This window comes from Anomaloglossus baeobatrachus, chromosome 3, assembly GCF_048569485.1.
Source record: "Anomaloglossus baeobatrachus isolate aAnoBae1 chromosome 3, aAnoBae1.hap1, whole genome shotgun sequence".
In the NCBI taxonomy this organism is placed as follows: Eukaryota; Metazoa; Chordata; class Amphibia; order Anura; family Aromobatidae; genus Anomaloglossus; species Anomaloglossus baeobatrachus.
The window spans coordinates 134,532,143-134,548,577 of NC_134355.1; the positions used below are offsets into that span (position 1 = coordinate 134,532,143).

Genomic DNA, 16,435 nt, shown 5'->3' on the forward strand with positions numbered 1-16,435 from the left:
TCATCCTCTAAGCCCTCAGCTTCGTCCACTACCTCAGCCAAGGATCGTAAACCGAACTGGCGCGCAAAGCCGCATCCTCAGAAGAACGGAGGAGCCGCTGCCACTAAGGCAGCCTCCTCTTGACTATCTGGCTGCGCCAGCAACGTCCTTGGTCGGTGGCAGGCTCTCCCACTTTGGCGACGTGTGGTTTCAACACGTCTCCGATCAGTGGGTGCGGGATATCATCTCCCACGGCTACAGGATAGAATTTTCTTCCAGCCCGCCAAACAGATTTTTTCTGTCCACTCCTCCCTGCTCCAAAGCCGCCGCCTTCTCACAGGCCGTGGCATCCTTGCAGGCCAACGGTGTAATTGTTCCGGTTCCCGCCCGGGAACGGTTCAGAGGTTTCTACTCAAACCTCTTCCTAGTCCCCAAGAAGGACGGTTCCTTCCGGCCCATCCTGGATCTCAAGCTTCTCAACAAGCATGTTCAGGTGCGGCATTTTCGCATGGAGTCTCTGCGATCAGTCATTGCCTCAATGACCCAAGGAGATTTCCTGGCATCCATCGACATCAGAGATGCCTATCTGCATGTGCCTATTGCGGTTTCACACCAGCGTTGGCTACGCTTTGCAATCGGAGAGGAACATTTCCAATTCGTGGCTCTCCCCTTCGGGTTAGCCACGGCCCCTCGTGTTTTCACCAAGGTCATGGCAGCAGTGGTTGCGGTCCTGCACCTCCAGGGGTTGGCAGTAATTCCTTACCTGGACGACCTTCTTGTCAAGGCTTCATCCAGCGCAGACTGTCAGCGGAGTGTCTCGCTCACTCTCGCCACTCTTGTTCAATTCGGGTGGCTTGTCAATCTGCCCAAGTCCACTCTGACCCCGACCCAAAAACTCACGTACCTAGGGATGCAATTCGAAACTCTGCCGGCACTTGTCAAGCTGCCCTTAGTCAAACAGCAGTCCCTCTCTGTTGAGGCCCCGCCGTCACTCCATCAGGCACCTTATGCAGGTGCTGGGTCAGATGGTGGCGTCAATGGAAGCGGTTCCCTTTGCCCAGTTCCATCTGCGTCCTCTGCAGCTGGACATTCTCCGCTGTTGGGACAAGCGGATTTCTTCCTTGCACAGGTTGGTGGCTCTGTCGCCACAAGCCAGGAGCTCTCTTCAGTGGTGGCTTCGGCCTCTCTCTCTGTCTCAGGGACGCTCCTTTCTGACCCCGTCCTGGGTGATCCTCACCACGGATGCCAGTCTTTCCGGCTGGGGAGCAGTATTTCTCCACCACCGAGCACAGGGCGTTAGGACTCTGTCCGAATCAGTCCTCTCGATCAATGTGCTGGAAATCAGAGCTGTGCTCCTAGCTCTCGTAGCCTTTCACCACCTGTTGGCGGGCAAGCACATTCGAGTCCAGTCAGACAACGCGACAGCAGTTGCCTACATCAATCACCAGGGCGGGACTCGCAGCCGCCTGGCAATGTTGGAGGTTCAACGCACCCTGCAGTGGACGGAGGACTCCAAGTCCACCATATCCGCAGTCCATATCCCAGGCGTGGAAAACTGGGAGGCAGATTATCTCAGCCGTCAAACCGTGGACAGCGGCGAGTGGGCTCTGCATCCGGCAGTGTTCCGGTCGATTTGCCGCAAGTGGGGCACTCCGGAAGTGGATCTAATGGCATCCCGGCACAACAACAAGGTCCCGGTTTACGTGGCTCGCTCCCACGATCCTCAGGCCTTTGCAGCGGACGCGCTGGTTCAGGATTGGTCCCAGTTTCGTCTGGCTTACGTGTTTCCCCCTCTAGCTCTCTTGCCCAGAGTCCTGCGCAAGATCAGAATGGAGGGCCGTCGGGTCATACTCATCGCCCCATACTGGCCCAGGCGAGCTTGGTACCCAGACCTGCTCCGTCTGTCCGTAGAGGTGCCGTGGCGTCTCCCGGACTGCCCAGACCTTCTCTCTCAAGGTCCGTTTTTCCGCCAGAATTCTGCGGCTCTGATTGACGGCGTGGCTCTTGAGTCCTGGATCCTGACGGCTTCCGGCATTCCGCCCGAAGTCATCTCCACTATGACTCGGGCTCGGAAGTCTTCCTCGGCAAAAATTTACCACAGGACTTGGAGAATTTTCCTGTCCTGGTGTCGTTCTTCCGGCCATGCTCCTTGGCCTTTTTCCTTGCCAACCATCCTGTCCTATCTACAGTCCGGTCTGCAGCTAGGACTATCCCTCAATTCTCTTAAGGGACAGGTCTCGGCTCTGTCAGTGTTCTTTCAGCGGCGTATCGCCCGACTGGCTCAGGTGCGCACCTTCATGCAGGGCGCATCTCACATCATTCCACCTTACCGGCGGCCTTTGGATCCCTGGGACCTTAATCTGGTCCTCATGGCCTTACAGAAACCCCCCTTTGAGCCTCTTAGGGAAGTTTCTTTGTTTCAACTTTCACAGAAAGTCGTCTTTCTGGTGGCCATAACTTCTCTCAGGAGAGTCTCTGATTTGGCCGCGCTCTCTTCGGAATCACCTTTTTTGGTTTTTCACCAAGACAAGGTAGTTCTCCGTCCGACTCCGGACTTTCTTCCTAAGGTGGTGTCTCCTTTCCACCTTAACCAGGACATTTCATTGCCTTCCCTTTGTCCGGCCCCTGTTCATCGCTTTGAGAAAGCGTTGCATACTTTAGATCTGGTGCGGGCGCTCCGGATCTATGTGTCACGCACCGCCGCTCTTAGGCGGTGCACCTCTCTTTTTGTGCTGACCACAGGTCAGCGCAAGGGTCTCTCGGCTTCTAAACCGACCCTAGCTCGTTGGATTAGGTCGGCCATATCCGATGCCTACCAGAGTACTCAGGTGCCTCCCTCGCCGGGGATCAAGGCACACTCGACCAGAGCTGTCGGTGCCTCTTGGGCTTTCAGGCACCAGGCTACGGCTCAGCAGGTCTGTCAGGCTGCCACTTGGTCTAGTCTGCACACCTTTTCAAAGCACTACCAAGTGCATGCTCATGCTTCGGCAGATGCGAGCTTGGGCAGACGCATCCTTCAGGCGGCTGTCGCCTATTTGTGAAGTTAGGTTTTGCCTACTTCTAAGTTTTCTGTTTATGTCCCACCCATGGACTGCTTTTGAGACGTCCCATGGTCTGGGTCTCCCATAAGGAACGATGAAGAAAAAGACAATTTTGTTTACTTACCGTAAATTCTTTTTCTTATAGTTCCGACATGGGAGACCCAGCACCCTCCCTGTTGCCTGTTGGCAGTTTTCTTGTTCCGTGTGTTTTCACCGGCTGTTGTTGTAGTCAGAGGTTCCGGTTGTTCCGGGTTTTGCTCTGTCTCTACTTGTGGGTGGATGTCCTCCTTCAGCTTTTGCACTAAACTGGCTAGATTTGGTCATCCAGGGGGTGTATATGCTCGGAGGGAGGAGCTACACTTTTTAGTGTAGTACTTTGTGTGTCCTCCGGAGGCAGAAGCTATACACCCATGGTCTGGGTCTCCCATGTCGGAACTATAAGAAAAAGAATTTACGGTAAGTAACAAAATTCTCTTTATTAGAGATGATTCGATCACTTTGACCCCTATCAATTCTGAAAAAGGTGTCTGTGTGAATGGATTATAGCCTACATGTGTGACCTCTGATCCATTCATTATTCGTGGAATTTGTCGGCAGTATTTCAAGCCCCCAATTATTAATATGAGCATGTAGCTCTTTTAAAGATAAATCTAGTAATAGCTGTACATGGCCAGTCTGTTTTTCTTTGTCGCTCCATTGGGAGACCCAGACAATTGGGGTGTATAGCTATTGCCTCTGGAGGCCACACAAAGTATTACACTTAAAAGTGTAAGGCCCCTCCCCTTCTGGCTATACACCCCCAGTGGGATCACTGGCTCACCAGTTTTGTGCTTTGTGCGAAGGAGGCAACACATCCACGCATAGCTCCACTTTTTAGTCAGCAGCAGCTGCTGACTATGTCGGATGGAAGAAAAGAGGACACATATAGTGTCCCCAGCATGCTCCCTTCTCACCCCACGGTATGTCGGAGGTGTTTGTAAGGTTGAGGTACCCATTGCGGGTACGGCGGCAGGAGCCCACATGCTGATTCCTTCCCCATCCCTTTTTACAGGGCTCTGGGTGAAGTGGGATTTACCGGTCTCCAGGCACTGAGACCGTGCTCCATCTACAGCCCCTGGAGAAGATGCTGGATGGAGCGGAGTACATCAGGGACATGGCCCTGCTTCCTCAAGGTACTCTGTGTCCCCGTGCATTTGGCGCTCACACCGCAGCATGCTGGGTGTTGTAGTGCGCCGGGGGACATCAGCGCTGCGGCGCCTGTGCCATGGCCTCATTCAGCTTTGCTGAAGCAGGCTCACTTATGGGAATTGGTCGCGCCGGCCGCTGGGACTGCGGCGCGGCTGGCACTTGTAGTGCGCCGGGGACTTCAGCGCGGCCTGCGCTTTTACGGCGGCCGCGCTGATAACTAGAGTCCCCGGCTTTTGCGGCCTGCTTCCGTTCGTTCCCGCCCCCAGACCTGCCAGTCAGGAGAGGGGCGGGACGCTGGCCACTTCCAGGAATCGGTCGCGCCGGCCGCTGGAACTGCGGCGCGGCTGGCACTTGTGGTGCGCCGGGGACTTCAGCGCGGCCCGCGCTTTTACGGCGGCCGCGCTGTTAACTCGAGTCCCCGGCTTCTGGGCCTAGTCTCCCTTCGTTACCGCCCACAGCCCTGACAGTCAGGGTAGGGGCGTGACGCTGCATAGAGCAGAGCTGAGAGCTGGAGTATGTTTTGCATACTCCACCCCTCTCACTGTGTGCACTGTGAATCCGGATTCCCGCACTTTCTCAGGCACGCCCACGGCTTCCTTCTCTACAAGGACACCGGCAGCCATTAGTGTCAGTTTCTGTACGATACAGAGACAAGTGTGGAAGACCCTGGCATTCTGATAGTCACACAATCGCTGTAACAGGCGTTAAGCAGCACCTGTGGTGCTAACCCCACTAGTGCAGAAGTGCACTTATAGATATGCTTGTACTATATACATTGCACTGTTTGGTCGCACGTTGTATATACCCTCCTGGATTATGCGGAGGAGTTATCAGCATATTCTCTGTGTAAAACAAAGGTGCAGAACCACATGTTTTTCTATACAGCTGGTACAGCATGTACGGCTATACGGCCGGCAGGTACATAGACTCCCATTGTATGCACTAATGGCCAGGGAATGAGGACGGTGTCTGCAGTATTTACTGACAGTTTTTCTGAGACTATGGCTATGATACTAGAAGCCTAGCAGTCCGGACATGTCTCTCACAATATGGGCACTGTTGAATCATTGATCCATGGCCCCCCTCAGTGTGAATAACTAACAGCTCCGGGAATGTCACACGCATCCCAGAGTCACGGCTCTGCACGGACGTCAGTCCCAGACAGCCTAAGTGGGCTCGCTATGAGCGGCCTCGGTTTCATCAGGGTCCTAACAGAAGGACTCGCTGTGTAATGAGGCGGAAGTAGCGGCTCAGGATTCTGATCCTGAGACCGCTCTCAATCTGGATACACCTGATTGTGACGCCATAGTAAATAATCTTATAGCGTCCATCTATAGAATGTGGGTTATTTCTCACAGCTCCTCCAGTGGAGGAGTCAGCTTCACGTATTTTTCTGGACCACTCTGCCTTCAGAGAGGCAGTCCAGGAACACCACGCTTATCCAGATATGCGCTTCTCCAAACGGCTTAGGATACACGTTATCCCTGTCCCCTGACTTGGTCAAGGACTGGACCCAATGTCCCGAGCGGCATCCTCCAATCTCCAGGCTTGTAGCTAGATCCATAGTTGCAGTGGGAGATGGAACTGCAAACTCAAAGATGCCACTGACAGACAGATGGATCTCTGGTCGAAAGCCATCTATGAGGCTGTCGGCGCACCGTTGGCTCCGGCATTCTCTCCCTTGGGGCACTCCAAGCTATTTCAGCTTGTCTTACACAGATTGACCCGGTTACACGTACATCTGTGCCGCAGGTGGCATCCTTAACCTCTCAAATGTCTGCATTTGTTTCTTACGCGATTCAGGTTGTCCTGGACTCTGCGAACCGTGCGGCGGTAGCCTCCGCTACTCCGTGTTTTTAAGCAGAGCCTGGTCTGCTCGTTAAGTGAATGGAAGGCAGATTCTGCTTCCAAAAAAGGTTGCCTAACCAGTTGCCTTTTTCTGCTGACCGACTGTTTGGTGAGCGTTGGATGTAACCATCAAACAGTCCAGGGGTAAGGATTCATCCTTTCCTCAGCCCGGACACAACAAACCCCAACAGAGCAAGAGGCAGTCGGGGTTTTCGGCCTTTTCGAGGCTCGGGCAGGTCCCATTTTTCCTCGTCCAATGTGGACTCAAAAGGATCAGAGGAGCTAAGATTCTTAGCGGGCTCAGTCTCGCCCAAAAAAGCGACAGTCTGAAAACCCGCTTCCAAGGCGGCTTCCTCATGACTTGCGGCCTCGGTCGGTAGCAGGCTCTCCCGCCTTGGCGATATTTAGCTGCCATAGGTCAATGACCATTGAGTGTGAGACATTCTGTCTCACGGGTACAGGATAGAGCTCACTTCTCGTCCTCCAACTCGATTCTTCAGAATTTCTCCACCTCCCGGCCGGGCCGCTGCTCTTCTGCAAACAGGGTGCACTCTATAGGCAGAAAGAGTGATGACCCCCGTTCCTCTTCAGGAACAAGGTCACGGTTTTTACCCCAAATTCTTTGCGGTACCTATAACAACGGGCCGTTCCGTCCCGTTCTGGATCTAAAAATGCTCAGCAAGCTCGTGGACACCAGGCGGTTCCGGATGGAATCCCTCCGCCATGTCATCGCCTCAAGGTCCCAAGGATATTTCCTAGCATCATTAGGCATCAAGGATGCTTATCCACACGTGCCGATTGATCCAGAGCACTAGCGTTTCTACGCTTCGTTATAGGAGACGAACACCCTCTGTTCGTAGCTCTACCTTCCGGCTAGCGACAGTCCAACTGGTCTTCGCCAAGGTCAGGGCAGCAGTAGTCACAGTCCTGCACTCTCAGGGTCACTCTGTGGTCCCGTATTTAGACGATCTACTTGTCAAGGCACTCTCTTAGGAAACATGCCAACACTGCCCGAACGTTGCGCTGGAGACTCTCTAGAGTTTTGGGTGGATCATCAACTTTTTAAAGTCAGATCCGACCCCGACCCTATCGATAACATATCTAGGCATAGAGTTTCTTACTCTCTCAGCGATAGTGAAGCTGCCGCTAGACAAACAGCATTCACTACGGGCTGCAAGCTCTTCTTTAAGAACCAGTCGCACACATTGAGACGCCTCATGCACTTCCTACGTAAGATGGTAGCAATGGAGGCAGTTCCTTTCGCGCAGTCTTACTGCGTCCACTACAATGGGACATTCTCCGCCAATGGGACGAGGAATCGACGTCCCTCAACAGAGTCGTCGTTCTTTCTCAGGCGGCCAAGGAATCTCTACGGTGGTGGCTTCTTCTCACCTCTTGGTCAAAAAGAAGGTCCTTCCTATCCCCGTCCTGGGCGATAGTTACGACAGACGCGAGTCTATCAGGGTGGGGAGCAGTTTTTCTCCACTACAGCGCTCAGGGTACGTGGACTCAGCAAGAGTCCACTCTTCAGATCAATGTTCTTGAACACAGAGCAGTGTATCTTGCCCTACAATCCTTCCAACAGCGGCTGGAAAGCAAGCATATCCGACTTCAGTCGGACAGCTCCACAGCGGTGGCATACATCAACCACCAAGGAAGAACGCGCAACCGGCAAGCCTTCCAGGAAGTCCGGCAGGTTCTGATGTGGGTGGAAGACACGGCATCCACCATATCCACAATTCACATCCCAAGTGTGGAAACTAGGAAGCTGACTTCCTAAGTCGCTGAGGTGTGGCCGAAAGAGTATGGTCTCCTCACCCGGACGGGTTTCAGGAGATCGGGCGCCGCTGACAGAGGCCGGACGTCGATCTAATGGCGTCACGGCACAACAACAATGTGCCAGCTTCATGGCACGGTTTCACAATCATCGAGCTCTGGCGGCAAACGCCTTAGTTCAGCATTGGTCGCAGTTCCAGCTACCTTAGGTGCCACCTCTGGCATTGTTGCCCAGAGTACTGCGCTAGATCAGGACCGACTGCGGCCGCGCCATCCTCGTCGCTACAAATTGGCCGAGGATGTTGTGGTACTCGGTTCTGTGGTGCCTCACGGTAAGCTAACCGGGGGCACTACCAGACCAATCAGACTGGCTGTCTCAAGGGCCATTCTTCCATTTGAATTCTACGGCCCTCAACCGGATGGTGTGGCATTGAGTCCTGGAACCTAGTGTCGTCAGGATTACCTCAGGACGTGGTTGCCACCATGAGACAGGCTAGCATACCAACGTCCGCCAAGATTGACCACAGGACGTGGAAGATGTTCTTATCTCGGTGCTCGGCGCAGGGTGTTTCTCCCTGGCCGGTTGCATCGTCTATGTTTCCTTCCTTCCTGCAATCTAGGTAGGAAAATGGGTTGTCGCTCAGTTCCCTTTAGGGACAAGTCTCAGCGCTATCTGTATTTTTTCAGAAACGACGACTTCCTCAGGTACGCACGTTCCTACGGGGAGTTTGTCTTCTCAGCACTCCGTACAAGCGGCCGTTAGAGCCCTGAGATCTGAACAAGGTTCTAATTGCTCTCCAGATGCCGCCTTCGAGCCTTTGAAGGATGTCTCCCTTCCCGTTTTTCACGGGAAGTGGCCTTCTAGTAACGGTCTCGTCTCTTAGGAGAGTTTCCGAGCTAGCAACGCTCTCATACAAACTCCCTTCCTGGTCCTTCACCAGGACAGGGTAGTTCTGCGTCCGGTTCCGGAATTTCTCCCTAAGGTGGTATCCCATTTTCATATCAATCAGGATATCACCTCACCTTCTTTGTGTCCTCGTCCAGTCCATCAATTTCAGAAAGATTTGCATCTGTTGGTTCTGGTGAGAGCACTCAGGTTCTACTTCCCGCATGGCGCTCCTGCGCCACCCGGATGCACTCTTTGTCCTTGTCGCTGGTCGGCGTAAACAGTCGCAAGCTTCCAGATCCACCCTTGCTCGGGGGCTCGAGGAACCAATTCTTGAAACCTACAGTTCTACTGGGCTTCTGGTTCTCTCAAGGCCGAAGGCCCATTCTATCAGAGCCGTGGGTGCATCCTGGGCATTACGGCACCAGGCTACGGCTCAGCAGTTGTGTCAGGCACCCACCTGGTCGAGTCTACTTACTTTTACCAAGCATTATCAGATGCATACCTACGCTTCGGCAGACGCCAGCCTAGGTAGATAAGTCATTCAGGCGGTGGTTGGCCACCTGTAGGAGAGGGCCGTTTGACGGCCCTATCATGAGGTATTCTTTTACCCACCCAGGGATTGCTTTTGGACATCCCAATTGTCTGGGTCTCCCAATGGAGCGACAAAGAAGAAGGGAATTTTGTTTACTTACCGTAAATTCCTTTTCTTCTAGCTCCAATTGGGAGACCCAGCACCCGCCCTGTTTTCTCGGGGTTTTTCTGTTTTTTCGGGTACACATGTTGTTCATGTGGTATGGTACAGTTCTCCGATGTTTCCTCGGATTGAATTGGTCTTTAAACCAGTTATTGGCTTTCCTCCTTCTTGCTTTGGCACTAAAACTGGTGAGCCAGTGATCCCACTGGGGGTGTATAGCCAGAAGGGGAGGGGCCTTACACTTTTAAGTGTAATACTTTGTGTGGCCTCCAGAGGCAATAGCTATACACCCCAATTGTCTGGGTCTCCCAATTGGAGCTAGAAGAAAAGGAATTTACGGTAAGTAAACAAAATTCCCTTCTTCCCATTTCTGAGAAATCAGCATTTGAGTTGATGCACAAATGAGGCTGAAGTACAGTGGTAAATTTGAAGCCTATGTCACTCCAGCTCTATTCCTTGCCCATCGCTTTCTGCTCATTGCTTGACTTACAGCCTCTATAGTGTGTGTGACTTCAGGCAAAGGAGCTGTCAGTTAAGTAGGAAGATCCTGCACTGGGCGGGAAATAGAGCTGGAGTGACAGAGGCTTCAGAGCTACAGTAGCATCATATGCATATCAATTCAAAAACTAATTTCTTACTAATGGAGGAACAGACTGGCTACATTAAGGTATTGCTGGACTTGTAGTTAAATATGTAGGTAAAAAGTTTCAGAACTATTTCAACATCACTTAAACAGAAAAACTTGTGACATTATAAAGTCACATCCAGAAAAAAAAAGAATTCCTGAGCTAAAAATTAGTTTTTATTGGTCTCAACCTTGCTATTTATTTATGAGAATTAATAAGGCCCCTGTAGTATTTCCTCGTGATAGTCTTAACTCGTGTAGCAGTACGCCTAACTTGTTTTCTCTTTTTTTAGGGAAAAGAGAGTTGAATATTGTAAGGGAAGAGCTTAGTAAACTTACCCAGACAGAAGATGACGAACTGGATGATTTGGAGTCGGAGACTGTGGTTGTAGAAAATGAAAGTTATGTCAATCTCAGGAAAAAACAGGCCAAAAAATACAGCAACCCCAAAGCCTTACTTACAGAGAATGCCAAGATCTGTAAACACTTCAAGACAAAGCGGGTAACTATCTCATCTTCCACAGGACACTCACTCAGGACACTGTGAATGGCTGTACATTTACTCTACAGCAAACATATACAGACTGACTGGCTGTGTAATGTATACAGACCACACCTGTCAGATTGGGGCCACTGTGGCAATCATCTAATTGTTGCAAACTGGCTCTAAAAAATCCAAAAAGCAGCTAATGTTGCCTGGGGTTAGCCGCTTATTGGGCATATGGATGGGTTACACCTTTTAATGAGCAGATACCTAGAAGTTAAATGAGAGCTCATCTGTCATGCCTTTATCACGTATATAGGATTAAGAATTTGGGGGACATTTGTCTCTGTTTTCTACATAAGGCAAAGTCAGACAATATACTATCCTTTAGAGGTATGTATTATAGACCCACAGGCATCCTGGGTGTTGCTGTATGTTGCCCCCAACAATATGCTTACTTGGAGGATCAATGCTCTTATTGTATTTGCAGGAGCATTCCCTGATATATTGTATGAATTTGTAATGGAAAAACACTCTATGTAGCTCTTTACAAATCCAAGCTTCTCGGCTGTTGCAATATGGGTCCTTAGCAAGCTATAGGCGCTGTATTAGTTGTACTGAAAAGGGAAAACTCTTTGGACCTTCTTTAGATCTGACTTTTATTAGTGGGTGTTTGTTATTAAGAAATGGCATTAACTTGACTTTTATGTTACCAGGCTTCTAAAAGTTACCAATCTATGCTGCAAGAGCGGATGAAGCTGCCAGCATGGGACCAACAAGATTCCATACTGAAAAGCCTGGAAAAGCATCAGGTTCTGGTTGTATGTGGGATGACTGGGTAAGCCGTGCATATAGAATTCATTAAGAAACCACCATTGGTTTTAGTCCAAAGTTCAATGTTTATTATTGTTACGATTTTTCTCTCTAGATGCGGTAAGACCACCCAGATCCCACAGTTTATACTAGATGCTTCATTGCAAGGATCTGTCGGCCTTGTTTCCAACATCGTGTGTACACAGCCACGAAGGATATCTGCCATTTCTGTAGCGGAACGTGTGGCTCAAGAGAGGGCTGAGAGAGTTGGTCTCTCTGTGGGCTATCAGATTAGGCTGGAGAGTGTTAAGGTCAGTGGGATGCTGAGTTTATAGGATAGGTTCTTTACACACTTTTTTTTTTTCCCCCTTCTGGTAAACATGCGTGCCATATTTAATGGAAACCTATGGGTATGTGCCCACGATCAGAACTCACTGCATCCTGGACGCAGCGGGTCCTGACCTGCGGGGTTGCGAGTTTCCTTTGCAGGAGAATGCAGGAGACCATAGCTGCTGTTACCCACGATTAGGGTTCGGTGTGCTGCAGTCTCTCGCGTGTGTTCTTTTTATGGAGGACACTTGTGAATCCACAGCAAACAATTGACACACTGAGGTCTGGAAAGAAGCACTACAGGTCAGTGGTTGCTGCGGAAAAAACACGCACAGTGGGCACAGGATTTCTAGAAATCCCATCGACTGTGCTTGTACTATAGCATGCTGTGTCCAAAATGCTGCAAATACTAATCGGGGGTGTGCACCCAATGACTGATGGTGTTGTAGATCATAGGATTCAGCTGTAAAAAAAAAATAAATCCAAAAAACAACAACAAAACCATTTTTTAATTGTTCTATACAGTAAAGATGTACAAGACATAACACTGAACACCAAAATGAAGGTGAAATTTGATCTTTGTTGGATGAATGTGTCGGTGTGTGCAGCTTTCTTGGTATATACAGTAAATTTATACTGCAGATGCTTTGCAAAGCCACCTTAAACTTGGCTTTCTACTGTTGTGGCTAGTGATGAGCGAGCACTACCATGCTAAAGTGCTCCGTACTCGTAACAAATAGTCGGACAGGCTCCACTTGTGTACCTAGTATAATGGAAGTCAATGGAAAACTTGAGCATTTTTCCTGAAGATCTACTTCCTGTTTGATCACAAGAAACTTCCACCAGCTCAGGGGAATGGCGATGGGGAGCCTATGTGCCTCATCATATACTAACCTCCTCTTAGGCTGGGGGGGGGAAACAGTTGTTTTCTTTGTCGCTCCATTGGGAGACCCAGACAATTGGGTGTATAGCTATTGCCTCTGGAGGCCACACAAAGTATTACACTTAAAAGTGTAAGGCCCCTCCCCTTCTGGCTATACACCCCCAGTGGGATCACTGGCTCACCAGTTTTGTGCTTTGTGCGAAGGAGGCAACACATCCACGCATAGCTCCACTTTTTAGTCAGCAGCAGCTGCTGACTATGTCGGATGGAAGAAAAGAGGACACATATAGTGTCCCCAGCATGCTCCCTTCTCACCCCACTGTATGTCGGAGGTGTTTGTAAGGTTGAGGTACCCATTGCGGGTACGGCGGCAGGAGCCCACATGCTGATTCCTTCCCCATCCCTTTTTACAGGGCTCTGGGTGAAGTGGGATTTACCGGTCTCCAGGCACTGAGACCGTGCTCCATCTACAGCCCCTGGAGAAGATGCTGGATGGAGCGGAGTACATCAGGGACATGGCCCTGCTTCCTCAAGGTACTCTGTGTCCCCGTGCATTTGGCGCTCACACCGCAGCATGCTGGGTGTTGTAGTGCGCCGGGGGACATCAGCGCTGCGGCGCCTGTGCCATGGCCTCATTCAGCTTTGCTGAAGCAGGCTCACTTATGGGAATTGGTCGCGCCGGCCGCTGGGACTGCGGCGCGGCTGGCACTTGTAGTGCGCCGGGGACTTCAGCGCGGCCTGCGCTTTTACGGCGGCCGCGCTGATAACTAGAGTCCCCGGCTTTTGCGGCCTGCTTCCGTTCGTTCCCGCCCCCAGACCTGCCAGTCAGGAGAGGGGCGGGACACTGGCCACTTCCAGGAATCGCTCGCGCCGGCCGCTGGCAGCGGCGCGGCTGGCACTTGTGGTGCGCCGGGGACTTCAGCGCGGCCCGCGCTTTTACGGCGGCCGCGCTGATAACTAGAGTCCCCGGCTTTTGCGGCCTGCTTCCGTTCGTTCCCGCCCCCAGACCTGCCAGTCAGGAGAGGGGCGGGACGCTGGCCACTTCTATGAATCGGTCGCGCCGGCCGCTGGAACTGCGGCGCGGCTGGCACTTGTGGTGCGCCGGGGACTTCAGCGCGGCCCGCGCTTTTACGGCGGCCGCGCTGTTAACTCGAGTCCCCGGCTTCTGGGCCTAGTCTCCCTTCGTTACCGCCCACAGCCCTGACAGTCAGGGTAGGGGCGTGACGCTGCATAGAGCAGAGCTGAGAGCTGGAGTATGTTTTGCATACTCCACCCCTCTCACTGTGTGCACTGTGAATCCGGATTCCCGCACTTTCTCAGGCACGCCCACGGCTTCCTTCTCTACAAGGACACCGGCAGCCATTAGTGTCAGTTTCTGTACGATACAGAGACAAGTGTGGAAGACCCTGGCATTCTGATAGTCACACAATCGCTGTGACAGGCGTTAAGCAGCACCTGTGGTGCTAACCCCACTAGTGCAGAAGTGCACTTATAGATATGCTTGTACTATATACATTGCACTGTTTGCTCGCACGTTGTATATACCCTCCTGGATTATGCGGAGGAGTTATCAGCATATTCTCTGTGTAAAACAAAGGTGCAGAACCACATGTTTTTCTATACAGCTGGTACAGCATGTACGGCTACACGGCCGGCAGGTTACATAGACTCCCATTGTATGCACTAATGGCCAGGGGATGAGGACGGTGTCTGCAGTATTTACTGACAGATTTTCTGAGACTATGGCTATGATACTAGAAGCCTAGCAGTCCGGACATGTCTCTCACAATATGGGCACTGTTGAATCATTGATCCATGGCCCCCCTCAGTGTGAATAACTAACAGCTCCGGGAATGTCACACGCATCCCAGAGTCACGGCTCTGCACGGACGTCAGTCCCAGACAGCCTAAGTGGGCTCGCTATGAGCGGCCTCGGTTTCATCAGGGTCCTAACAGAAGGACTCGCTGTGTAATGAGGCGGAAGTAGCGGCTCAGGATTCTGATCCTGAGACCGCTCTCAATCTGGATACACCTGATTGTGACGCCATAGTAAATAATCTTATAGCGTCCATCTATAGAATGTGGGTTATTTCTCACAGCTCCTCCAGTGGAGGAGTCAGCTTCACGTATTTTTCTGGACCACTCTGCCTTCAGAGAGGCAGTCCAGGAACACCACGCTTATCCAGATATGCGCTTCTCCAAACGGCTTAGGATACACGTTATCCCTGTCCCCTGACTTGGTCAAGGACTGGACCCAATGTCCCGAGCGGCATCCTCCAATCTCCAGGCTTGTAGCTAGATCCATAGTTGCAGTGGGAGATGGAACTGCAAACTCAAAGATGCCACTGACAGACAGATGGATCTCTGGTCGAAAGCCATCTATGAGGCTGTCGGCGCACCGTTGGCTCCGGCATTCTCTCCCTTGGGGCACTCCAAGCTATTTCAGCTTGTCTTACACAGATTGACACGGTTACACGTACATCTGTGCCGCAGGTGGCATCCTTAACCTCTCAAATGTCTGCATTTGTTTCTTACGCGATTCAGGTTGTCCTGGACTCTGCGAACCGTGCGGCGGTAGCCTCCGCTACTCCGTGTTTTTAAGCAGAGCCTGGTCTGATCGTTAAGTGAATGGAAGGCAGATTCTGCTTCCAAAAAAGGTTGCCTAACCAGTTGCCTTTTTCTGCTGACCGACTGTTTGGTGAGCGTTGGATGTAACCATCAAACAGTCCAGGGGTAAGGATTCATCCTTTCCTCAGCCCGGACACAACAAACCCCAACAGAGCAAGAGGCAGTCGGGGTTTTCGGCCTTTTCGAGGCTCGGGCAGGTCCCATTTTTCCTCGTCCAATGTGGACTCAAAAGGATCAGAGGAGCTAAGATTCTTAGCGGGCTCAGTCTCGCCCAAAAAAGCGACAGTCTGAAAACCCGCTTCCAAGGCGGCTTCCTCATGACTTGCGGCCTCGGTCGGTAGCAGGCTCTCCCGCCTTGGCGATATTTAGCTGCCATAGGTCAATGACCATTGAGTGTGAGACATTCTGTCTCACGGGTACAGGATAGAGCTCACTTCTCGTCCTCCAACTCGATTCTTCAGAATTTCTCCACCTCCCGGCCGGGCCGCTGCTCTTCTGCAAACAGGGTGCACTCTATAGGCAGAAAGAGTGATGACCCCCGTTCCTCTTCAGGAACAAGGTCACGGTTTTTACCCCAAATTTTTTGCGGTACCTATAACAACGGGCCGTTCCGTCCCGTTCTGGATCTAAAAATGCTCAGCAAGCTCGTGCACACCAGGCGGTTCCGGATGGAATCCCTCCGCCATGTCATCGCCTCAAGGTCCCAAGGATATTTCCTAGCATCATTAGGCATCAAGGATGCTTATCCACACGTGCCGATTGATCCAGAGCACTAGCGTTTCTACGCTTCGTTATAGGAGACGAACACCCTCTGTTCGTAGCTCTACCTTCCGGCTAGCGACAGTCCAACTGGTCTTCGCCAAGGTCAGGGCAGCAGTAGTCACAGTCCTGCACTCTCAGGGTCACTCTGTGGTCCCGTATTTAGACGATCTACTTGTCAAGGCACTCTCTTAGGAAACATGCCAACACTGCCCGAACGTTGCGCTGGAGACTCTCTAGAGTTTTGGGTGGATCATCAACTTTTTAAAGTCAGATCCGACCCCGACCCTATCGATAACATATCTAGGCATAGAGTTTCTTACTCTCTCAGCGATAGTGAAGCTGCCGCTAGACAAACAGCATTCACTACGGGCTGCAAGCTCTTCTTTAAGAACCAGTCGCACACATTGAGACGCCTCATGCACTTCCTACGTAAGATGGTAGCAATGGAGGCAGTTCCTTTCGCGCAGTTTTACTGCGTCCACTACAATGGGACAT

General features: G+C 51.6%; 1 protein-coding gene across 3 annotated transcripts in view; it reads left to right on the top strand.

Moving 5' to 3' along the window:
* The window catches only part of DHX57 (DExH-box helicase 57), a 149,058-nt gene that overhangs the window by 27,517 nt on the left and 105,106 nt on the right, over positions 1-16,435 (top strand). For all 3 annotated transcript variants that reach the window (XM_075339468.1, XM_075339470.1, XM_075339469.1), the window contains exons 6-8: positions 10,334-10,542; positions 11,241-11,362; positions 11,453-11,648. In XM_075339468.1, the coding sequence (XP_075195583.1) occupies positions 10,334-10,542; positions 11,241-11,362; positions 11,453-11,648 (527 nt within the window). The remainder of the gene's footprint in view (positions 1-10,333; positions 10,543-11,240; positions 11,363-11,452; positions 11,649-16,435) is intronic.